At 37.1% G+C, this 24,036-nt stretch overlaps 1 protein-coding gene across 2 annotated transcripts in view; it reads left to right on the forward strand.

The window, feature by feature from the left end:
* Window positions 1–24,036, forward strand: part of BIRC6 (baculoviral IAP repeat containing 6) — a 175,602-nt gene that overhangs the window by 48,613 nt on the left and 102,953 nt on the right. Inside the window, exons 17-38 of one of the 2 annotated variants that reach the window (XM_066178597.1) lie at window positions 57–187; window positions 1,022–1,183; window positions 1,292–1,423; window positions 1,695–1,792; window positions 2,998–3,145; window positions 7,338–7,471; window positions 8,564–8,710; window positions 9,231–9,418; window positions 10,078–10,392; window positions 10,780–10,879; window positions 11,382–11,596; window positions 11,764–11,972; window positions 12,269–12,615; window positions 14,225–14,444; window positions 15,376–15,509; window positions 18,074–18,211; window positions 19,023–19,150; window positions 19,572–19,703; window positions 21,616–21,831; window positions 22,211–22,394; window positions 22,782–22,937; window positions 23,275–23,408. In XM_066178597.1, coding sequence (XP_066034694.1) covers window positions 57–187; window positions 1,022–1,183; window positions 1,292–1,423; window positions 1,695–1,792; window positions 2,998–3,145; window positions 7,338–7,471; window positions 8,564–8,710; window positions 9,231–9,418; window positions 10,078–10,392; window positions 10,780–10,879; window positions 11,382–11,596; window positions 11,764–11,972; window positions 12,269–12,615; window positions 14,225–14,444; window positions 15,376–15,509; window positions 18,074–18,211; window positions 19,023–19,150; window positions 19,572–19,703; window positions 21,616–21,831; window positions 22,211–22,394; window positions 22,782–22,937; window positions 23,275–23,408 — 3,768 coding nt within the window. The remainder of the gene's footprint in view (window positions 1–56; window positions 188–1,021; window positions 1,184–1,291; window positions 1,424–1,694; window positions 1,793–2,997; window positions 3,146–7,337; window positions 7,472–8,563; window positions 8,711–9,230; window positions 9,419–10,077; window positions 10,393–10,779; window positions 10,880–11,381; window positions 11,597–11,763; window positions 11,973–12,268; window positions 12,616–14,224; window positions 14,445–15,375; window positions 15,510–18,073; window positions 18,212–19,022; window positions 19,151–19,571; window positions 19,704–21,615; window positions 21,832–22,210; window positions 22,395–22,781; window positions 22,938–23,274; window positions 23,409–24,036) is intronic. The other variant, XM_066178596.1, reaches the window with a different exon arrangement.

A 24,036-nucleotide genomic window follows, 5' to 3' on the forward strand; every position in this document is an offset into this window, starting at 1 on the left:
AAGAATAAATCAGAACCAATGTGATTTATGAATGTTATTTTTTCCGAAAATATAAGGAAAAGCCATCTAGCAAAATTGAAGCTACTACTTCTTCAAGAAAATCAGATAATCTGCGAGGCTGTGACTTACTTCAAGAGGTCTCTGTAACAATTCGAAGATTTAAAAAAACTTCAATTTCAAAGGAAAGGTTAGTAGATGTTTTTTAATTCTGAAGAAATACTAGCTTTAGTTGCGCTTCTCATAAAAAGCTTAGTTCTCGAAATACCTCAGGTCAAGATACTGTTTCAAGTTGTCATTTCATAAGCTTATTTTAGATGGAAAATACTGTAAATTGCAAGTAAGTGGGCACTATGCTGTGAAAGTTGTGGTAGAATGACACCATGCATGAAATTATATGTTGAGTGGGGTTTTTTGCCTGACTTCAAAAGGCGAATGTAAATAAGTTTTCTCGGTAAAACAGATCCATTTTTTAAAGAAAGCATCTTCCCTTTCTATTTCCACATTGCCTTGTTTCTTGCAGCAGAAATTACATTATTTGTCAAAAAGTTTAGAATCAAATTTAGCTAACAAAGAAGTGGTTGAAGTCTTTGGTTTGGTACTGCAGACCCAGATGCAGGTAGTACAGTATTTAAAGTGTATTACCAGCTGCCACCCTGCAGTGGTGGCACTGTCTGTAACTGGCATAAAGAGGGCAACGAGGCTGCCAAGAGGTATGTGCAAACAGCTGGTAAGAGTTGTGTAGATGGTGAAAGTTTATTTAGGTTTAGAAGTTGCTAGACAAGTTAAAAGGGGGGGGGGGAAATTTCATAGAAGCTTACAAGATGTATTGTAACGGAGGAAGTTCTGTGAGCAGAAGACAGGATGATTGGGAATGTGTGCACAGAAAGTATTGCATATGATTGTCTACTGCTTTTACTTGCAGCTAGGATTGTCTTGTTTGCTGCTCCTAAAATGGGATACAAAGCTGGAGAATGGCCATCTTGGATAATTCTGTTTTTTCTTTCTGTCCCCTCTTCCACAGAGTTCAACGGTGTGCCATGTTACAGTTTTCAGAGTTTCATGAGAAGCTGCTCACCACTCTTTGCAAGAAGACTGAGGACAGTCTGACTACAGAACATGCTCAGAGTCTTGTACTTGACATACTTTGTTGGTTGGCCGGAGTATATTCAAATGGCCCTGGCAGGTAAAGGAGGAATTATGTTCAAACTATCGTGGCTATTTCTCAGTATTAGTTTAGTTAAAAAACAATAGTTTTATATAGTTCTCTAAAGTATGCAACTTGTTTTCACAGCTCAAAGGAGGGAAATGACAGTTTGCTTTCCAAAACACGTAAATGTGTCTCTGATATTATACGTGTTTGCTTCTTTGAAGCTGGGCGGAGCATAGCTCACAAATGTGCACGATTTCTTGCACTGTGCATCAGGTCAGTGCTAATTATTTGCATATATTTATTTTTGTTTATTTCTGTTTTGTGTTTGGGGGATTGGCATGCATTCTGAACTGAACATTGTGTTTGTTACTGTTTGACATTGAATTCATAAAGCAGCAAGATCTGGTAGATGTTCTGTTCAGGAAATACATGTTTATGGTATGACTGCAAAGAACATCAGTCTTTCCGCTTCGTCTTGCAGAGGAGATTTCATCCTTCATTCTTACTTCCTTAAATTTTAAAATGTCTGTGGTTTTTTTTGTAGCAATGGGAGGTGTGACCCGAGTCAGCAAGGGTTTGGCTCAGTTCTTCTAAAGGCTTTACTCGACAATATGCCTCTTTTGCCTGCTGCAGCCACGGGTGGTACGTACAGAGTGTTTGTTGTCATAAACATACACGGTACCTTTGTTGTTTGTTGAGTTGTGTTGGACTCTCTTGAGAAATTAGAATGCGGTAATTGTTCAAAATGCACCTTGGAGTGGTCTGGTCATGAGGCAGACATTTGCAGTTGGTGGAATTTTAAGCAAATAAACTTGCTTAAACCAGAGTGTGAAGGCTGACATTTTTGGAAGAGCTTAAGTAAGGTTTCTAAGAATTCTGAAAGGTGTTGAGCAGCAACAGATTCTGTTGACATAAGTGACAGTCAGGGTGGTCTGTTATTTTTTAATAACAGGAAACTTGGCTATCGAAATGATGTTTAACTAGCAATCCACTTCTGATTCTTCTGCACTGCAAGGAAATCCAAACTAAATTAAATTTCTTCCTTATCTATATTGCAGTGTAACGGTGTCTTAGCACCTTGTTGAAGCATCTGGAATGCCAGATGGAATGGGAAAATGATTTCACCCTCGTATTTTGGGTGGCAAGGCTTGCTTTTCACACTAGGACATTGTTGAATTGTTTGTTGCTTGGCATCACCAGTGGGTCTTGCAGAAAAATTAGTTTGCATTTCAAAAGCCTTGTTGTACTACCACCCAGGTCAAAACACTTAACACAGTCCTACGGAGGGTATGGAATGCACAGGGAGGCAAGGAGGAGGAGGAAGCTGAGATTTATGTTTCTGTACAGAACCACTGTGCTGTGCTCCCGGAAATGATTTGTATGGAAGCAATGCCTCCAATACAGATTACAAATAAAGGTTAAGGAGACAGCAGCAACAACCAGAGGGTGAAACGAGGAAAGGAGTTGGATCTGGAATATGGCTTGTTTCTGGTGGGATTGGAACCCCTAGCTGAGCACCTTAATTTATCAAGAGCATTTTGATTGTTTTGAGCGGGAGCAATGAAAGAAGTATGCAAAGCTGTCTGTCTCTTGGGAACCTTTTTTCCCTTCAATTATGTGTTAGTTGATAAGAGAATCAGAAGTACCTGTAGAAATTGATGATGACAGAATGATTCTTAGTTGAAGTCTCTTAAGAAAGGGGAAAGGGTAGAATATCTCCTAGTCTGTATTCAGTAACCATTAGATACTTATCACTTCCATTGATTATCCTTCAAAGTACGCTTTCTCAGTGGAAAATTTATATCATGTTTCACGTGAATTTTTAATTTATTTTTTTTTTAATGCAGGATCTGTGTATTGGTATTTTGTATTGCTGAACTATGTAAAGGATGAAGATCTGGCAGGATGCAGCACAGCTTGTGCAGCATTGCTGACTGCGGTGTCCCGGCAGCTGCAGGATCGCCTAACACCAATGGAGGCATTACTTCAGACAAGGTACTAAGAATCTGGTGGTTGTAACCCAAATACTGTCTAATACCATCCTTTGGTGTTCCAATAGACATTGTGTGTTACACTTTGCTGTATTTGTTTGAGCAAGGATTAATTTGCTAAAGTTCTGGAAAGCAGTTTTAACTTGAGCAAAATTGAAGTTGAGTTTTATTTCTATCTCACATTTTAAATCAGCAAATATGTATGTGGTCTTTGAAGTCTGTGCAATCCTTAATTTAGTATTCGATTTCTAGGGTAAGGTCTAACACAGTGTGTCCTGTTTTGACTCTAAGAGGGAATTAAGCATGCGGAATAGTTTCAGTTTGGCACAGTGCTTCACAAAACTACAGTCTTCCAGTAGGCTGACCACACATTTAATGTATTTCTTCTAAAGGCCAGATTCTAGGTGTAGGGACCTGGAGTAATTTACTGGGGATGCAGGTTCTTCTTTGAAATTACTTTAAATTAAAGTATCAGTGTATGTAGGACTATGATGCTTGCTTCTTGCTTCTTTTACACATTGAACTGATTGGCCATTTAACTTTGGATTTACATGATACAGAAAGGAAACTTCTGATAGTTCAGTTTTGTAGCAGTTTCCAAAACTGCAATATGGGGAAGGAAAAATACTGCTGTTTGACAGATCTTTCAGTTGTGGTTTGAGTGTAAGAGTTTTCCTCAAAGTCAAGCAAGATCAAGGTAGAAGAGGTTTGGTGGAGATTAGTTAAGAATTTTTTAAAAAAATTGAAAATATAATAGAAAACATAATAAGGGAAGGTGTGGAGAAGGGAGGACCTCTTTATTTCTCTTTTGTGTTTAAAGAACTTTAATTCCAAAATACTTCATAAAGACTTAGTCTCGGGTGTTACAGTTGGATCCTTACGCTGCTGTCTGCTGCATTTCTCTACTTAGGTCTTAATTTATTTCACTATCTGAAACCCTTGCAGCAGATTAGAAGACTTACCACAGCAATAGAAATGGTTTCTGGGAAAACTGAGAATTTTGAGAAATAAAGTGAAGTGAACCAAATGGAGAAGAAAAATCTGAAAATTGCACTTGACATGAGAATGGCACCTTTCTGTGGGAAATGAGTTGTTCCTTCGTATAAATTGCTTCCAAGTACTTTCTTTAAACAGAAAAATAGAAATAAACTAAAATAGAAAGTTTTCTTCCTTTCCAGTTGCCTACTTTTGAATTTGGTACATGTGACATTTCAGATCACCTTCTGGTGAGCACAACTGCCTGCATGGCAAGGGGAGGTTTCTGCAGTGTGCCCATTGTTGATGTCCTTCAAGCTTAGATATTCTGAATGTTTCAAGACAGTGTTTTACTGATTTTCTTCTTGGAACTTAATTTGCTTTCTCTTTTAACTCTCTAACCCCACAGGTAGTTAAAGGGTAGCAGCAAATTCCTTATTTGATTACAATAGCCCTCTAGCAAGGACTGGCTATTTCTTGATTTAGTTTACTAATTCAAGCAAAATTTGTGGGCCTTTCCTTCATAAGCCTATGGATCAAGAGAATTACTGTCATTTTTGGGGTTTGGTTTTTGTGTTTGCATTTTTTTAAAGAGAAATTAGTAGACAGCCATAGCTTTCCCCTTTTTCCCTTTCCTTTCCCTGATTTGTATTCTATCTTTTTTGTGTGCATTTGTGTTGCAGAGTTTATACTATTGTGTTTTTCCTCTTTGTCATTGGTCCCAGGTGCAATAGCTTAACATCTGGTAATCTGTAAAAGCAGATGTCTAATTAACAGATCTGCACATTCACGGGAGAGTAATATTCATTTCACTATCATGTGCTGCAATAAATCAAGTAAAACTTGCAAGGATAAGGCCAGTAGGGTGTGTTACATGATTTGCAGTTCAGAAACAACAAAAAAAAAGGGATTTCAGATAGGATTTTTGGCTGCCTTACAAAAAAAAGCTGGTTGGTTTTGTCTCTAGCAAATCTGAGAAAATTTCTCCAGCCTGTTCTTGAATGTACCAGATTGATATAGTCATGGAATTAAATTATTCTAAATATTGAAAGGTATTACATGGTTTAATTATAATCATTAGCACTTGAAATGTCTCCTGCTCACATCTAATCTGAAAATTCTCCTGCTGCAATTAAAGCCTTTTAGTGCTTGTATCCTGCCCACATTGGTACTGGAGAGCAGATTCTCTCATTCTAAACAAGTTCTGGATGTTTGCAGTGTATCTGTATCTTCATTGCCAGATCTTTGGTCATTCTTAAAGCATTTCCTTGAGCTTCTTTGGTCCTTACCTTCCTTGTATTGTGATACACAAAATTTTAGACATTATTCCAATTGAGGGCTCTGATGAATGAAGCAGAAGAGATGTTTTGCATAGTTTATGTTCATTTCTGATGAATAAGGTGATTGATGAGTTTTTACATGACGTTCTTGATTTAGTCTTTGTTTTTTTGTTGATGTACCTTCTATATCCTTTTGTGGAAAGGATTGCAAATGAAGCTTAAAACAGTGAACCTGATAATTCCTGCTCAAGAACAGGTAAAAGGCACTGTTCTTGTTAAAATAAATCTGGGTTGGACAGAACAAATTAGACCCTCTGCAGTACATTCAAATGCTGATTCTACTCTACAACACTCTTGCAGAATTTTGACATTTTATGACCTGCTTACTTAATAAATCAAAGTCTTTATTTAAGACATATAAGTAATCAGTGTTAGTGTTGAGCTGACCTGATCTATTGAATGTTTAAATCTGATGTCCAAAGTAGGCTGTGAAGGTACCACACTGAATTTTGCCTGAGCATTTTTGTGTGTTTTAGTAGCCGCTTTACAGGAACATGTTGTCTTGGCTGGCATATGAAAAAAGGTCAGGCTGCAAGCACATCAGTCTTGTCGGACGTGCAGGATGCACTGGCCATGTCTAATCCATGCTTGTAAAGAGCAACCAAGTCTATCCTGTGTTGTTCTGAGTATAAAGTTATTTTAAATTTGCTATCTTGTAAGTAACTTGGTTGGGAAATGTAATGTTAAATGGGTTAATCTGTAATTCTCTGATGATCTGTAGCAATTATTGCCCTTTTGTATGATCATTCATCACTTTCTGATAATTACAGTCATAGTATTGTGTGGCCAAAAGCACTGAGCCCAGCTAATGTGGAATCATTTTAATATTCAGAGAAGTCTAGAATCTGTTTTTACCTTGTTGCTGGTGTTGTATTCGTGTAGACATTTACAGTTTTTTGATTACTTGATCAAAAAAGACGTTTAAGCATTCCAGCCTTCTCAGCACGTTGGGGATTTTTGCCTCATCTGGTAAAGAGAAACTACTCAGAGGCAGAGGGAGAAGGAGGTGGAAGAATTTACTGTCCCTGCTGGTGTGTTTGTGGAAATATTTCAGATTTCTTCTGTCTCTTGCCAAGGTGCAGAGTGTTATGTTTCTCACTTTTGTACCTACACACATGCATTCTTTCTTTCTGCTCTGGCTTAGTAATTTGGCCTGATTTCCATTCTTTTCCCCTTCACTTGATAGTAATAGGTATTGGTTAACACTAAAAAAACCCCACTTCCAAACAAAACCACAAACAAACAAAAAATCCCACTGATTTTGATATCACTTTGGAGTTTCTTTTTTTCTTGGCTTATAAAACCCTAATTGAGTTGGGACCACTTTGAGTGAAGGTGCAATTTTTTCCCCTCCAGCACTGCCAGAGTAAATGTTACAAGTTTCCTTCTGTTGAGGTATTTATCACAAGCGTTGATTGGTATGCCTAACAGCATTTCTTTTTTTAATTCTTAATTCAGCTGGAAGAGCAAGCTGAGGTGGAATTTCTTCTGCTCTTTTGAAACAGTACTGTGTTTTTATTGACTTCAGGCTAATGTCTTATTTACCATGTGCAGCTGTGTGTATTGCTGTGGTTCATTGTCTAAGGCTTGTAGTTCTATTTTCCATGCCTAGTGTGATTGTGTGTCATGTTTCCAGGACAGTATTACATCTTCAAAACTCTTTAGTAGTGAAGAGTTACTTACTTAGGATTATAAACTGTCTGAAAATTCCATCTAATTATTGTAGTGAAGTATATGTAAGTGATAATTTCTAAGATGTGTTGAATGAACAGTATAGCTTGGAATATAATACATCCTGGTGGTGAAATATTTGGCCTTTTGCTGTAAATAATTTTGTATGAGTTCTTATCGAGTGAATGGTACTGTTTGTCTTATTTGCAGATATGGATTGTACAGTTCACCTTTTGATCCAGTTCTGTTTGATTTGGAAATATGTGGCTCTTCTTGTAAAAATGTATACAACAGCAGCATTGGAGTACAGTCAGATGAAATTGATTTGTCTGATGTTTTGTCAGGTATGTATGTTTAGCAGTGATTGATTGTGGTAGAATTGGTAAATCTCTATTATACTGTTTTCTTTTCATGAAGATGTGATTTTATACTGCCCAGCCAAGCTGAAGTCCGAGGTGTTCTCTTGCTCATGGTATCTTTTACATTTCCTGTGGCCTTAGGCCAAGGAGAAAAAGCTTCTTTCTGGAATCTCATTTTCTTATCCTGTAGAATATCTCAGGGTAGAGATTAGACAGAAAGGCTGCTCTCATTCCCTGATGATTCCAGTCATTTAGGAATCATCTGTCACCTCTTTCAAGTGGCTTCCTTGAGGTGTGTTACTGTTCGTTTAGGCTAGCAACACTCACAGGCAGAGAAACCTAAGTGGATTTCTCAAGTTGGGAAGATGCCATATGGCATTCCTCTACTTTAATATAGAGGTAAAATGAAGTATTTTTTTCTGTTTTAGAGGAGTTAAAATACCCGAAAAGCATATTTGTCTTTTCAGATTAATTCAGAGGTGAATCTTTAGGCCCTGCACTAGCCTAAAGAACTAGATAGTTTTTACCTGTCAGGAAATTCTTTTCATAGCAAGAGTACTCATCAGTCATAGTGACTCCTTTCCTTCTCTTGTATGCCATTGTCTTTCTCCTTCCTATCCCTTCCTGCATACAACTCTGTGAATTTGTTTGGATATTGATTAATAGTCTGGGTTTTATACTGAATTCATGTATGATCTTAGTTGGTCTGACAGTTTCTTCCTCTTCCTTTCTGGTAACATCAATGTATTTTTGCAAGCTAATTTGCTTTCATTGTATAAATAATAGAGCATCCATATATAATTTATTTCTGGAATTAAGAAGGTTATACTGCGCTCCTGTCACAGTTGACAGTTTGACTTACTAAAATACTCTCTTCAGATTTGACAGCATTATCATTTTAAAAATATACTTCAATTTGTATTGAGGAATAGTGATAGTGTTAAGATGTTTCTTCTACAACAGGAACTAATAAAATATGTGCATTGTATTTAGTTGTCCCTTTTGACACTTCATGACTTGAAATGTCACTATCAAGAAAGCATTGGCTGACTGTGCAGATACATGTTTCTCTTTCAGGAAATGGGAAAATAAGTAGCTGTGCAGCTGCTGAAGGTAGTTTTACTTCCCTTACTGGACTTCTGGAAGTTGAACCTCTGCACTTTACCTGTGTTTCAACAAGTGATGGAACTAGAATAGAAAGGGACGATGCAAGTACGTTTACTGGTATATACAATTTTTTGTTTTTTTTTCTACTTAGCATAGTTCCACAATACATTTTTAATTGAACATAATGGCACTGTTTGACAAACTGATTGCTTGTGGTTTTGCAAGTGTTGAAATGGTTTTTTTCTGTGGTTTGTTTTTTCTTAAATGATTTCTCTATGTGAAGTTAAACTTGGATCTTAGCAAACAAAGTGGATTTAAAAAATATTAATTTGAATCCATTTGTTTCTGTTGGAGAGTATAGCCTACAAGCTTGCATCTTTACCTACAACTTTTTGTGGTGGAAGAATTCTAGAGCTTTTCTAGGTGGCTTTTCTGTAATCCGAGTGTTACATGGATGACCAATGTGTATGGTCTATAAACCAAATATTTTGTAGCTCAAGATGATGTTATCTTGAAAACTGGATAAAAAGATATTTCTCTTGTTTTTACATTGCTCTGAACAATTAATAAGGAATTAAAGGTGTGTTTTATAATTTCTACATACATGTTTTGTTTCGTTCTGTTTGTTTCATGCCAGTGAGTACCTTTGGGGTTACCCCAGCAGTTGGTGGCCTCTCTTCTGGAACAGTTGGGGAAGCCTCGACAGCACTGAGTTCAGCAGCCCAGGTAGCTTTGCAGTCTCTCTCTCATGCAATGGCCTCAGCCGAGCAACAGCTCCAGGTGCTGCAAGAGAAACAGCAGCAGCTTTTGAAGCTTCAGCAACAGGTTGGAGGCTATTTGGCTCTTTTTAGTGCTGTATCTAAACTTCGAAAGCTGAGAAAGTAGTTGCAGAGCTAGTTGTCTTTTTTTTTCTCCCTAGTCTATTTGAAGAAGGAACTGCTCAGCACTCTGCTTTGCTCTTCTTAAGCAACGTGCTGGGCTTGTCTCCCATGCTGCTTTGGTCTTTCAGACATAGTTTTTGTGTATTTTAAGGGCGGGTTGGGAGTTTGTGATGAAAACTAAGTCTTCATAAGTAAGTATATCAGTCTGAAATTGAAAAACCATACTGAAATGAAAAGCACAGTTGCTGACACAGGGAAGTGCCAGTCATAAAGCCATTGTTAGTTGACCAAGCCATTGTTAGCTGGCCAGCGCCTGGCTGTGTTGACACTACTTTGCTATTCAGTGGTAGGGTTTTTATTATTTTTTTGATTATTCCATCTAATTAATTACTCGTGTTCCTCAGCCTGTGAGTCAAATTAAATAGATAGTTTAACAGTTTAAGTTTTCAGCTTATAGTTGGTCATCCAACTTGGCTATATTGGAGGTAGCTTAGGTTTATTAAATGCAGTTGTATAATCAAAGTTGAACTTGGGGCTCAATACTACTCCCGTGTTCACAGGTGGTATTATCTGCCACATACACTGCTTTCATCTTCTCCACAGAAAGCAAAGCTGGAAGCAAAACTGCATCAGACAACAGCAGCAGCGGCAGCAGCAGCATCAGCAGTTGGTCCTGTTCACAACTCTGTGCCTTCTAATACAGTAGCAGCTCCAGGGTTCTTCATTCATCCTTCAGATGTCATTCCACCCACCCCAAAAACAACTCCTCTCTTCATGACTCCGCCTTTGACTCCACCTAATGAAGCAGTTTCTGCTGTTATTAATGCAGAGCTTGCTCAGCTTTTTCCTGGTTCAGTCATTGACCCCCCAACAGTTAACCTTGCAGCACATAACAAAAATACAAGCAAGTCTAGAACGGTAATTATTTTCATTTCTTTTTCTTAGAGAAACAAGATGCAATAAGCATTTCCAGGGTCTTAATTTGTACTTGAGTACTAGTAAATATGTGTTTATTTGGGTGAGATGTGAAAACTGTCTCACTAAATTCATACCATATGAAAAGAATTTAGGAAAGCAAGATAGTATTGTTACAGCACCTCATATGGTTTCTCTTTATTGGAGCTAGCTTAACTGTGTAAGGAGTTTTTAATCCTTTGGACTTAGTAGTTCAAACTTAGTGTTTTGATGGTTCATGCTCAAATCTTAGTGTAGTGAGGTGTTGTCAAAATGGTGCATCTTTAACCGCTCACAATAAATGCATAGATTTTAATCACTTAATTTTACTGATGTTTTTCCACTCCTCAGAATCCACTTGGATCTGGCCTTGCTCTTGCAATATCTCATGCTTCACATTTTCTTCAACCTCCACCTCATCAGTCAATTATTATAGAGCGAATGCACTCAGGTAAAACTACAATTCCTAATAATAGTTTTGACACGTGTTCTAGTAAGAAGTGGAATATTTTTTGAAGCCTTTAAATAAGTTGCATAGCTACAGTCTCTGTTGGCTTTCCAGAGTAAAGATTTTTCTCAGTTTGCATTCTGTCAAATCTGTGAGTTTAAGACCTAGCACTTGGTGATAGTTGAAAAATCCTGGAGACTTGGGGGAACATGTTGGGTCTCTCAACAGAGCACCTGTTCCAAAATAATGCATAAAAAGCAAAACAGCTTCATTTAAGTTGATGCCAAAATTTTATTCTCAAAGTGTTCAAGCTGTAGTGAGAGTTTCTGAGATTGTACGACTATTTTTAGCCTCAAGTATACGAATATACCTTTTAAACAATGCATAAACCTTTATATACCTTATAAACAACACATAAGCTGTGACTTTATTGTTTGAGAAGTAACATGTCTTGCTGGTTAGCACACACTGGTCTTTCAGGCAATCCTGTGTTTTCCTCACCTAGGGGCAAGAAGATTTGTGACCCTGGATTTTGGAAGACCTATATTACTGACAGATGTACTGATTCCCACTTGTGGAGATTTGGCTTCTTTGTCCATTGACATCTGGACTTTAGGAGAAGAAGTAGATGGAAGGCGACTGGTGGTGGCTACTGACATTAGCACACATTCACTTATTTTACATGATTTGCTGCCACCCCCAGTTTGCAGGTTTATGAAGGTAAAAAGATCTTTTAGGTTCTTGATGTTTGTTCATGAACTTTCACTTAAGCTCTGTTCAGACCAAACTTTTGTTGACTATCAATTTTTAATGTATTTTTGACTTGGTGTTTATTTTTCTTGTTTTGATACAATTGTGCTACAATATATTTGCATTATTTCTTTCAGATCACTGTCATTGGTCGATATGGTAGCACAAATGCCAGAGCAAAAATCCCATTAGGATTTTATTATGGCCATACCTATATCCTGCCCTTTGAAAATGAGCTGAAACTAATGCATGATCCCCTCAGAGGAGAAGGTGAAGCAGCAAATCAGCCAGAAATTGATCAACATTTGGCAATGATGGTTGCATTGCAAGAAGACATACAGTGCAGGTTAGCAAAAAATAGAAGGTGTATTTGCTAATTATTATTAATGTAAAACACAGGGATGTCATAATATTACAGATTTTTTTTTCCTTCCTATTATATTCTTCAGACCAAAAAACACTCTGCTGTTATAGAGTTGTGAATATCTTTATAGCAGTAACAAACACACCGTATTTTTTCCATATGTGTTTTAACAATGCATTCACATTGGACCAGAAGTTGTCTTCTGGCAGGGTGATTGCCAAATGTGTTGCTGTTTGCTAATGCATATCGAATTGTGTTTTTTGATTATTTCCCTTTAGGTACAATTTGGCCTGTCATCGGTTAGAAATCCTCCTGCAGAGTATTGACCTGCCACCACTCAATAGTGCTAACAATGCCCAGTACTTTTTGAGAAAGCCAGACAAGGCAGTAGAAGAAGACAGCAGAGTATTTTCTGCTTACCAGGACTGCATTCAGCTGCAGCTTCAACTTAACTTGGCTCACCATGCTGTTCAGAGACTCAAAGTAGCTTTAGGTGCAAGCAGGAAAACCCTGAAGGAACAATCTGATCCAAAAGAGCTGATTCAGATGTCATCCACAGAACAGTTACGCACCATCATTAGATACTTACTGGATACTTTGCTCAGTTTGCTACATTCGTCCAACGGTCAGTATTTTTTGAGGTTTTGATTTTTTTGTCATGTTAGTAGAAACAATTTCCAAGTATTTCTATTTCTTGACCTTCACTTTTCTACTATAAGGCCGTTAAACAATGTATAGTTGTAGAATCATAGAGATGTAGAATGGCGTTTTAGTTTGAAGAGATCTTAAAGATCATCTAGTTCCAGCACCCTGCCATGGGGAGTGACACCTTTCACTAGACCAGGCTGCTCCAAGCCACATCTACTGTGATTTTAGCAGCTGATAACATACATTGTAAAGTGTTACCAGTGGCACCAAGCTGGCTTAACCACTTCCTGAAAAGGATAGGAGAAGGTGTCATGGTCCTTCTCACTTCTGTGTAGTCCTGGCTGCATATTCTTTTGGTCAGATAGTCATATCATCCTTCTGTGGTATGATCCTGTTTGCTGAAGTAACAAAAAACTGCCCAGGCAAAACAGTCATGTGGTTTTCACAGGCAGAATCACCTTGTGAAAGGATCTGTGAGCTTTGAGGTCTGTGCAATGCTGGGGATGGTTTAGGCAGTTAGAAGCAGGCCAAGGAAGCAGAAATTGCCTCGAGCGTGGTGGTTGTAGTGAACTCATAAAAACGGTATTTCTAGTTAGTTCACAATTTTTTGATGTCCAGTAAAGATTTTTATTTCCTAAGCTTGCCATTGAAGGATGTCTTGGAGAATTGAAATTGAAAAAGCTGAGTAGGAGTTGGTAGTATTGAAAAAAAAAAAAAAAAGAAATGGAACATTGTTCTGTTAATAGGTTGTCGTGCTATTTTCTGTGGCAGTTTGTAGTGGTTTGAAAGCAAAACAAATGAGAGGCTTCAAGTCAGAGATACAGTTTATTAGGAAGGAAGGAAAAAAGGTAAAATAAAATAGATGCAATAATACAAAAGACCACTGACAGAGTCAGAATACAACCTGAGCAGGGTGATGGAAGCAGTCCAGATGAGGTGGTCTTCCTGAAGCAGTGATCCCGTAGAAAGGTCTGGTAGCTCTGGTCATCTGGGAGTCCAGTGGGTAAGGGCTTCTTGACTTGTTCCAAACCCCAGATAATATCCAGGTGGGAATGCTTGGTTCCTCCCCCTGGGCGGAGCATCTCACAGTGGGATGATGAGCCATGCAGGGGGTCCTTGATGGCCCATTAAACAGAGATAGCTCCTGGAGGGGGTTATCTATGAGTCATGCAGCAAGGCATTTGATGGGCCATTAGCAGAAGATAGCCCTGAGGAAGGGGCAGCCCTGGAAAGAGCACTGCTCCAACAATTGGATTCAACAGTTCATGAAGATGGTGATAGAATACTTTGTGCACATCCTACACTACAACCCAGGACACAGTTTGTTCTAAAGCATGATTTGGTTTGGTTTTTGCTTTGTGTAAGTTCTGTGTGAGTATTTGCACTGACATAGTATTGATTTGGTTTTGACCAAATGGCCTTGTCCTTGAGTTACCTACAAATCACCATCTCCCCACATGTTCCCACTTCCTTTACCTCTGTGACAATTAGTGTAATTGTAGTAGTTTTAAAAATTTACTGCAAACTTTTTCCGATGTTTTCAAGTCATTGTCTCTATAAACAGAGGCGTTCTCTTTTCTTAAAAGGGCACTCAGTTCCTGTGGTTTTGCAGAGTACTTTTCATGCTCAAGCTTGTGAAGAGTTATTTAAACACTTGTGTATCAGTGGAACCCCCAAGATACGATTGCATACTGGCCTTCTGCTTGTTCAGCTCTGTGGAGGTGAAAGGTGGTGGGGTCAGTTTCTCTCAAACGTACTGCAGGAGTTATACAATTCAGAACAACTTCTCATATTCCCACAAGACAGGTAAGGTATTAATCTTTATTGATACATTGCCTGTGGATCACTGAAGTAATTCCGTTGTTCAGAACTTAGCATTGGAATTGACAAAATGGGACTGAAGGATACTTAGCTGTGGTTTTCATTGATTTTAAGAAATAGACCCAAAAAAGTACTGCAGATGATAAATGTCGAATTGCAGTTATTTCTTGTACCTATTTGGTTCTTACACCACGAATATTTGCTGTTTTTTCTTACTTGGAGATCTTCTCATACCTAGCAGGATTGTTCCCCAGTGTCAAAAATGGCCTTCTGCTTTATCAGGCTTAAATGTACCTTCATCATAGAGCTGCTCTTCTCCAGTATTTGCAAGTGGGATTGAGACTGGAAGGTACACTATTAGCATTCACTGCAAAAGACTGCACTGAGATAAGAGCAAGAACGTGTAGAGTTGAGCACTGAATGTGAGATGTATTGATGATTTCAGATTTTTGATTGAGGTCTTTAATATTCTAAATGTTAGCATTTTATTTTAATCAAACATATTTGCTACTTAGTGGCTTTCTGCCTTCTTTTTGAATAGCAACAGCTATATTTTTGTATCCTTTTAAAATTCATTAATTCAAGGATATAAGAATCCATCGATTTAATTCTTTCCCTGCTATCAGTCATATGTAATAGGAAATAAAATGGATGAGATCTTGTTTCAGATGTGGAAGACTCTGCTGACCTCTTGAGGGTGAAAGAGAAGATGTTCACCCTAAAATGCTGCATTAACTTTAACGACAATAGAATGTGAAATACAGTCTACTTGCTGGGCCACAGTACTGCTTTCTGTAGCAGCCTGTCTGTGTCTCAAATGAAAGCCTAGGACAATATTGTTAAATAAGGGGTGTTGCAGGATATTACTGATTCTGAAAAAGAAATAAAATCTTAAATATGTAAATTTTATTTTTAGGGTCTTCATGTTGCTTTCTTGCATTGGCCAAAGATCGCTTAGCAACAGTGGTGTTTTAGAAAGTTTACTTAATCTCCTGGATAACCTGCTGTCACCACTGCAACCTCATTTACCTGTGCACAGAAGAACTGAAGGTAACCTTCTAATTTGGGAGATTATTTTCATATTCATTATAAACTAGAAAAATGAGAGACTAACTCACAATTTTTGGTGTATTAAAGGAAGAAATTGCTTGTTTACTATATTTCTAAAACAGTTGTCTTTTAAAATGTCATGAATCTTCTTGTTCTTTAGGTGCTAAAAGAGATTCCTTCCCCCCACCCCATTAAAACCTGAGCAAAATCTATTTGATTGTTTGTAATTCAGCTAGGAAGCTTTTGCAGAGTGGGGGGAACATTCAGTGTATAGACAGCTCTAGTGAATGACTTTGGAATTTAATGTTTTGGGAAGAAATGTACCTTTTTGCTCATGAGATCCTTTTGAAGTTTCAAGGTTTTGAGGTGAAACAGATATGAAGACAAGTTTGTTACGTGTATCTGCGTGGTTTCTGCAAACTACACGGAGTTTGTTCCTGTGGGGCTTTTTGTAATTACAAGGAACTTACATTTTTTTGATCCTAAAAATTTACTAAAATTATATTCTGCAAACTTGATTTTCTTTGAGTGTTCTCTTAACTACCCCAAGGTTGACACAAATTCTTACTTCTTTGAAAAACATCACACTCTAGGCTATTTAATTTGTTATGTACAGATAGCGAAGCATCATAGGAGATAAGGTGTTTAAAATTCTTTGCTTTGTGAGGTCTGTAAAGTGCCAGCTGAGACTCTGTCCTTAGTTTTCCCTTGTGTCCTGATGTTAACAGACTTACAGCTGGTGTCAGAAGCTGTCCTATTGCTTCCCACTGATCTACCATGTGCTTTCTCTATTGGGACCATATCCTGCTATAGTCTCTAACTAGTTTGAGGCAAACCCAAGCTTACATCTCCTCTACCTCTGTTTGCACTCTCCCCACAGCTTCCAATTCCTTTCATAGCTCTTGCCTTACTAGTTGTCCTCATGGAGGACTTTAGGAAGCAGAAGTAACTGATACTTCAGAGCTTTATTTGCTGGTCTTCCAGCTTCCTTCCTCCTGGACAGTACAGGTGAGTACTAGGGCAATATTATGTGTGGTGGAAGCATCAGGTATGGCAGAAAAAATTCCTATTTGAAACTATCACACATAAATCAGGGTCAAAGGGGTGAAAACTTACTGGGGAAAAAGTGAAAAAGCAAAGGAAAATCAGAGCGAGAGGTGAGTGTTACGGGTGGAGAGAAGTTGTAAAATTTGAGGCTGGAAGAAGAGAAAAGGAATGAGCAAAAGACACTTGGAGGGAGGGAGAGAAGCTGAGAATTTTGATTTTTTTTTTTTTTTTTTTTTTTTTTTTTTTTTTTTTTTTTGAGAGAGAGAGAGAGAGAGATAAAAGGAGATAAAATGGTCTTGTTGTAACACAAGTATGAAAAGGTATGTACTTCACTCTGCAGCGGGATCCTTTCTTTTTATTCTGCCAACCAGAAAGATGTGTAGCAGTCACCAGTCTCCCTCATTTCTCTTCTTGCAATTTAGTCTGTGGCTCCAGTCCAGATCCTGTTATGGACCTGTTGGGGTCCTTCCTCTGCCTGCATGGGATGAGCTGCTTTCTGTCAGAGTGTGCTCAGGAAACTGCAGTTAACAAGTCAGGCTGCATCCTACTCTTGGATGCCAGCAGCTACATGTGATTTTGGATGTATTGTTTCTGTGCCTTAGTTTTCTTGTTTGATCTGCATTTAATAATAGTTTGAAATAATTACTGCTTTTTTGAGGTCAATGCATGAAAAGCACAGTGTAGTTAAATGTGGCTCAGCACAGTGCACTGATGTGAAAATGTGGGTGTAACCTCTAGTGCTGATGTCTTTGCTGTATTGACATAGTAGCATTATGCCATTTGCATAATGACTGTAATTAAATGGTCATTATTTGTAGGTTTCTGGTTTTGTGGAGCAGTCATGAACTTTGGAACTGTTCATTTAGATTTCCATGTGCACAAAGATTTTTCTTGCATGATGCACAAGATGAGTTTTTTTTCCTTTCTGCCTGTACAAAAATGTGGCACTTAGAAGGTGAGACTGAAATAGGCATTAGCCAGTTGTTAGCGCCACCAATGTGGTTCACCAGTCTGAAGTCACTCTTGGCTTTCCTGCAATTTACTCAGATAGTAACATGAAAATACACTGATGGGGAAGTAAAGGTGAAGGAATCTGTATGCATGGTTGTAACTATCTTACTGGAGATCTGCTTGATGAAGGAATTGCACACTGTAGAATTTGAGATATCAACTTCATTTGCTTTAATGAAAGTAGCTGTCATTATGCATTTGGTATTTAGGAAAGTTAGATGTAAAATTTTTGACTCTTTTTAAGAAAAGTGCTGCTTAATTTTTAGTTTGAACAGTTAAGATGAAGCTTTTGACTTTCAACTTCATCAGACTAAGAAAACTGTGACCTTTTCATTTGCATCTAAGTTTTTTTACTGACTTCTTCCCTCATTTGTGAGTGCTCAGGCTCTTAACTCTCCTTTTAAAAAACAAAAAGAGGGGAGTGGAGTCTTTGGCCTAGTGAAATGTGTGATGCTTGTTATGTCTTCAGAAATTTATTAAGGCACTGAAATTTGTTTATTTTGAAGGAGTTCTAGATATTCCCATGATCAGTTGGGTTGTAATGCTGGTGTCCAGACTACTGGATTATGTAGCTACTGTTGAAGATGAAGCAGCCACAGCCAAGAAACCTCTGAATGGAAAAGAGAGGGAACGATTTTTGACAGGTACATCACATTTATTAGCATAACTTGATTCTATGGGCGTAGCTCTGGGAGCTGTTCAAATACCTAAAATGCATTTTCTAGTCACTTGAAAAAAAAGAGATTTTAAAAATGCACGTTGTGATCTTTTTATTTTCATTCTTGTCTGCTTCTTTACATCCCCATCTCCTTAAAAATATGATGTCTTTCATTTTTTCAAGTGAAAAATGCAGGATTGATTTTGGTTTGTAAAATGTCTGTATATTACCCTGTGGCTGGGAGTTTACCATTGAGAGTGCACTGTGTTGAGGCACTTTGTATTGTGAGAAGGGGCCAGCAAGTGTGACTTCATAAATGTTTTGGTATTTGTATCCACTATTTTTAAATGTGGTTTTTGTCTGGTTTTCATTTATTTCAAAATAGTGGTGGTAGTAGTAGTAATAATAATAATACAATGCCACACATAGTTATTATTATCATTATCATCATTGTTATTATTATTTTGATTAGCTGTGGTTTTCTTTAATATCGTTTCTAAAAATTAAAACTTTTACGTTATGAAGCTGTTCATCTTTTTTTACTTAGGACAGAGTTGCTTGCCTGCTTATATATTCTAAGAATAATGAAAAGAAGATGGTATCACTGCATCTTAAAATCACACAGAAATGCTACTCTGAGTGGGGATAGTTGAATAATGCCAAGAGTTAGATTTAGTTTGTTTCTTTAGTACTTAATGTATGGAGATGCTGACAATTGAAATGTAAAAGCTTTTATCTAGAGTTAAATGAGGTTTAATGAGATGGATTAATTTTTTTTTTTACTTTATTTCCATTAGGAAACCAATGGAGTTTTATAAATAACAGCCTTCACACTCAGAGTCTGAGCAGATCCACTAAAGGCAACAGTAGCCTCGATAGACTGTATTCTCGAAAGATCAGAAAGCAGCTTGTGCATCATAAACAGGTGACTTCCTGCATGGTAGTGGCTATTTTCACAGAAGTATGTCTCATTTATAGGATATCTCATTTCTCAAAGCAACAGCTTTGGCATTGGGACTCATTCAGCCTTGCTTTTGCATAGGTCTGATTCTGTAGCTAAAGGCTGCCTAACTTCTTTGACATTCATCTAAAACCATGGGGCAAGGGATCTGCTGGAAAAACAAATGTTGGAGTGTACTGTTGTACTCTATTGGACAATAAATATAATGTACTTTCTACATAAATCTGAGTACACCAGAGTGCAAGAACCTAAGCTGTGATTTAAAAGTATTTTAAAAGCTCAAGTTACAGTTTGAACTGAAGATTGCTATCATGTGAACATACTGATCCTTTTAACATCTTATTGCTTTAAATTTTCATTTATTCCTATTAACATTTTCTTTTAGCAACTTAACTTATTAAAAGCAAAACAGAAGGCTTTGGTGGAACAGATGGAAAAAGAGAAAATACAAAGCAACAAAGGATCATCATACAAACTTTTAGTAGAACAGGCAAAACTAAAGCAGGCTACTTCAAAGGTATGATGCTCTGAAACTGTAACTGACTTCTTGTCCTTTGTGTGAAAAGACCTGTTCCTGCAAAGTCATTTTTGTCCTACTTTGACCTTTTTATAAAAAGTTGTTTCATCATGGTTGCTATCTAGTATATCCTAATACTGAAACAAAGCAGCCATCTGGAAATTTATTGCTTTGCGAAAAACAGTGTATCGTTCTACTGGGTTCTTTTAATAGTCGTGGCCAAAATTACTAATAAACTTGTAGCTTTGGGAATGCCAGTCAAGTCATTAAACTTTGGATAACATGCAGCAATAAAAAAGTAAAGTAGTACTTTATAGGGCTAGCTTTTTTGCATGATGCTCTTCTAGATGCTTTCCTGGTTGAGTAATCAGAAAATAATGATGCCAACGTCTGTCTTCCCAAACTAATAAATATGACTTTGGAGAATTATTTTTGAGGTTGGTTGCAAACTCCTTTAGCTTCCTGAAGGTAGCCACCACTTCAGTTGTGGCATCTTGCAATAAGTCCCAGATATTGAGAGTTGATGCAGTTAAAGAACTGTTTTGGTTTTGAAATTTAGGGATTTCAGATGATGACAACATGGACTTTGCAGGGAACAAAATAAATATGTAAATCTTTCTAGCTACCAAACTTCGATGTCTCTCGAAATATTTACTCCCTAGTTCAAGAAGTGCTCATGTCTGCTAGGATGCCTGGAAATAGCTCTGGAAGATTACATGATGTTGGATCTTACAGGCAGTCTAAAGGGAAATCTTAAAGCTTCCAGAAATTATGGAAAAAGAATAATCTAATCACTAGCATAAGAATAAAGCCGAGTTTTCACTAACTGTGCTTGTCATGAGCTATTCTTTCCTGCACTATCTTCTGCTTTATTCCAGCAGGTTATACCAAGGGGGGTGCTCCACTGGTGACCCCTTGAGACATCTTTGAATGAGTTACTGGCTGAACTGTGCCGTTCAGGTGTTTTAAATTCCACTTTATAGTAGCCATGTTGCATTAAAAAAACCATGTTGAACTAAAGATGGTTCCTCCTGTAGTTTCTTAACTTGTAGTTAAGGTGTTACTGTACCCTGGATAGCTGCATTTTATGTGGGTTTTGCTATTTCGTCTACTAATCACTTGTAGTTATGACAAGCTGTGAGTGATGTACAACATGTACTGCATTTAGGAGAAAGTGAAACCTTTGTCTTAGTAAATAGCTCTTTCTTTGGTCTACTTCAGTAGCTACTGCTTAAGTGAGATTATAAGAGGCATTTGCATTATCCAATGACTGCTAGTTTAGCTGATAGAATGAGCTGAGCTGCTAAATGAATGCCCTTGGTGGATGAGAGTCTTAATAAAAGCACCTTCTTTTGTTCAGCTCATGCAGGCTCTTTATCAAAAAGGTTGTAGTTCAGAGCAATGATCAAAAATCAAACTAGTTCAGTTTATGGTGTGGCTAATGCATACTTTGTATCATGGCAGTATTAAGAAATTCAGAAATTACCAATGATTTACTGAATGTGAAGAACTGAAAAGTCAGTGTTCTTGTAAGAGTAAATTGCCATATTGGCTATTTTTATATGCAGTTCGCTTTATGGAAGCTTTAGCTTTATGTACAAGTGTGGAAATAAGAAAGAAACTTTGAAAATATGTATTTTCAATATGTGTTAAGGCATACATAAGGCTTAATTGGCACTTCTGCAGAACTGAATTTGATTATGCATTTGTCATCTGACATAACATGCTGCCAAAACAAATTTCTGCCAATAAAGCCTTAATTCCATTCCAGATTCTCATATATTTTTAGACTTCGTTCTATTTCTTTAAGAAGTTCCACGGTCTCTGTTATTGCTGCCACACTGATTCATTGGGAAAAGATTTAGAGTTCAGGTTTAAACTGTAACTGTTGTTTCAAATTTAATTTCTGCAGCACTTCAAGGACTTAATACGCCTGCGTCGAACTGCAGAATGGCCTCGTTCTTCTTTAGATACAGAAGTATCAACAGCAAAGGAAACTCCAGAAATTGAACCACTTCCCTTTACACTGGCACATGAACGTTGCATTTCTGTAGTGCAGAAGCTGGCACTCTTTCTCTTGTCCATGGACTTCACTTGTCATGCAGATTTACTTCTTTTTGTTTGTAAGGTAAACAGAATATGGAGCATCACTCTGTAGCTGCAGTAGCAACCACTTCAAATTACTTTTTATACTGCTTTTTTGCTTGTTTGATGGTAAAAATTAGCTGCAGCACTAAAATTTCTAATCATTTCTGGTGAGGTAGTTTTTCTGATCTGTCACTTTTTGTGTGACTTACTTTTCTCATGCAATTTTGAAGCCACAATATTGTAACTTCAAAAAAATATATTCATGTAATTACACTGATAAAATTCCAAAGTGTGAGCTGGTAAAAATACCTGATTTATTTGTCAGCAAAAACTAATAATCCTGGGAAATAAAGTTACTATATACTTTCATAGGGTTAACTATAATTAGGCTTATATTTATCTTTCTTTTTTTTTAATAGGTTCTTGCTAGAATTGCAAATGCTACAAGACCAACAATTCATTTATGTGAGATTGTAAATGAGACTCAATTGGAACGATTATTGCTGCTTCTTGTTGGAACTGACTTTAACAGGGGAGACATCTCTTGGGGAGGAGCTTGGGCTCAGTATTCTCTGACTTGTATGCTACAGGATATTCTAGCAGGTTTGTGTAAAGTTCATATTTTTCAGAAAGTATCTTGCACTTGAAACTTTCTTTCTTTAATATTTTGGGGGGGGGGTGCATTTATCATGTTAGAATCTGCTGACACAATCCAAATTACAAAAAAAAAACCCAAACAAATCATAACATTTAGGTTGGTGTATAAAAATGTGCTTTGAAATTGCAATTAGAGTGACTTGTGCATTGAGAAGTTCATTTTTATGTGACTCTGATTGTTTGCAAATTATTCAAAACACTTCCCATTGAAGAAATAGCCCCCAGACAGTTTAGAGGTAAGTGAAAAAATGACAGTTGGTGTAGACACTGGGATGTTAATTTGCAATGGGAATAAAGCTTGAAATGAAGTTGTCTGCTTGATTTAATACCTAGGAGAATTGTTGGCACCTATAGCAGCTGAAGCTATGGAAGAAAGTGCTTTGGGAGAAGATGCTGGAGCTTCCGCTGGAGATTCTGATGACTCTCTCCAGCAGTCCACAGTTCAGTTAGTGGAAACCATAGATGAGCCTTTGACACATGATATCACAGGTAAATTTTTCCATAATTTTTGATATGTCTATTTATTGAAAAGATTAAAAGAAATTTTACTCATCTATCAAGGTCTCAGTAAAAGACTTTTTGGTGACAGCATAAATAGTTTCTGAGAATATAGGCAGATTGGGTAATTCTCCAAGTTAGTTTTACATCTGACAAGTGAAAAATGGTTATTTTTCCTATTAATTTTAAAAGGCAACTTGATTGCATATTTTAACTTTTTCCACTAAATTATAATATTAAAAAGCTTAAAATTATCTGTTAAGTATATTAAACATCCTTGTTTTATGAATTTTACTTGCTAGTGTTAATACTCTTTTAATGACTCAAGGTGCTCCACCCTTGTCATCACTGGAAAAAGATAAGGACATTGATCTTGAATTACTGCAAGACCTGATGGAAGTTGATATTGATCCTTTGGATATTGATTTGGAAAAAGATCCCCTTGCAGCCAAAGTCTTCAAGGTATGTCACACCTAAATTTTCAGGATAACTTTTACATGTGAGATAGAAAAATCCTTACTCTCTTATACTTCTTCAGTAGTGGTATTTGATGTCTTTGACCTGCTGCTAGTTTATTATGATGTTTAATGTGGAATGACAGGAATGAATGTAAGTACTCACATCTCACTTGACCACAAAATACTTCGCTTTTGCATGAAGATACTTGTGTAAATAAGAGGTTCTGTCTGAGTTTACTCACTCTTTAGCATGTATTAACGACAACAAAAGCATCATAGAAAAATAAGATTTAGTCTTGTCCTTTTTATTAAGAATAGAGCACTATTTCTGTGACTGATCGTAAGATCAGAGTTTACACTGTTAGTATTGTATTTGAAAAAGGAAGCCAGCAGTAGCTTGTGCTCAGATTGGCTTCAGACTATGAAGAGAAGCAAGTCCACTTCAAAATTTGCTTCACTGGGGAACAAGAAAATTACTAACTACTTTTATATTTAAAATGAAGGCTAAACATACACGTGTTGTACAATTACAATATTATCAATATATATGAAAAACCAAAACTATTTAGACTTTAAAGAAACGTACTGTTCATAATAAAATATTGAGTCTCTCTTCTGTGTTTAGAAGGATG

Source organism: Chamaea fasciata, unplaced genomic scaffold (assembly GCF_029207755.1).
Source record: "Chamaea fasciata isolate MVZ Bird 193981 ecotype frontalis unplaced genomic scaffold, bChaFas1.0.hap1 SCAF_3, whole genome shotgun sequence".
NCBI lineage: Eukaryota > Metazoa > Chordata > Aves > Passeriformes > Sylviidae > Chamaea > Chamaea fasciata.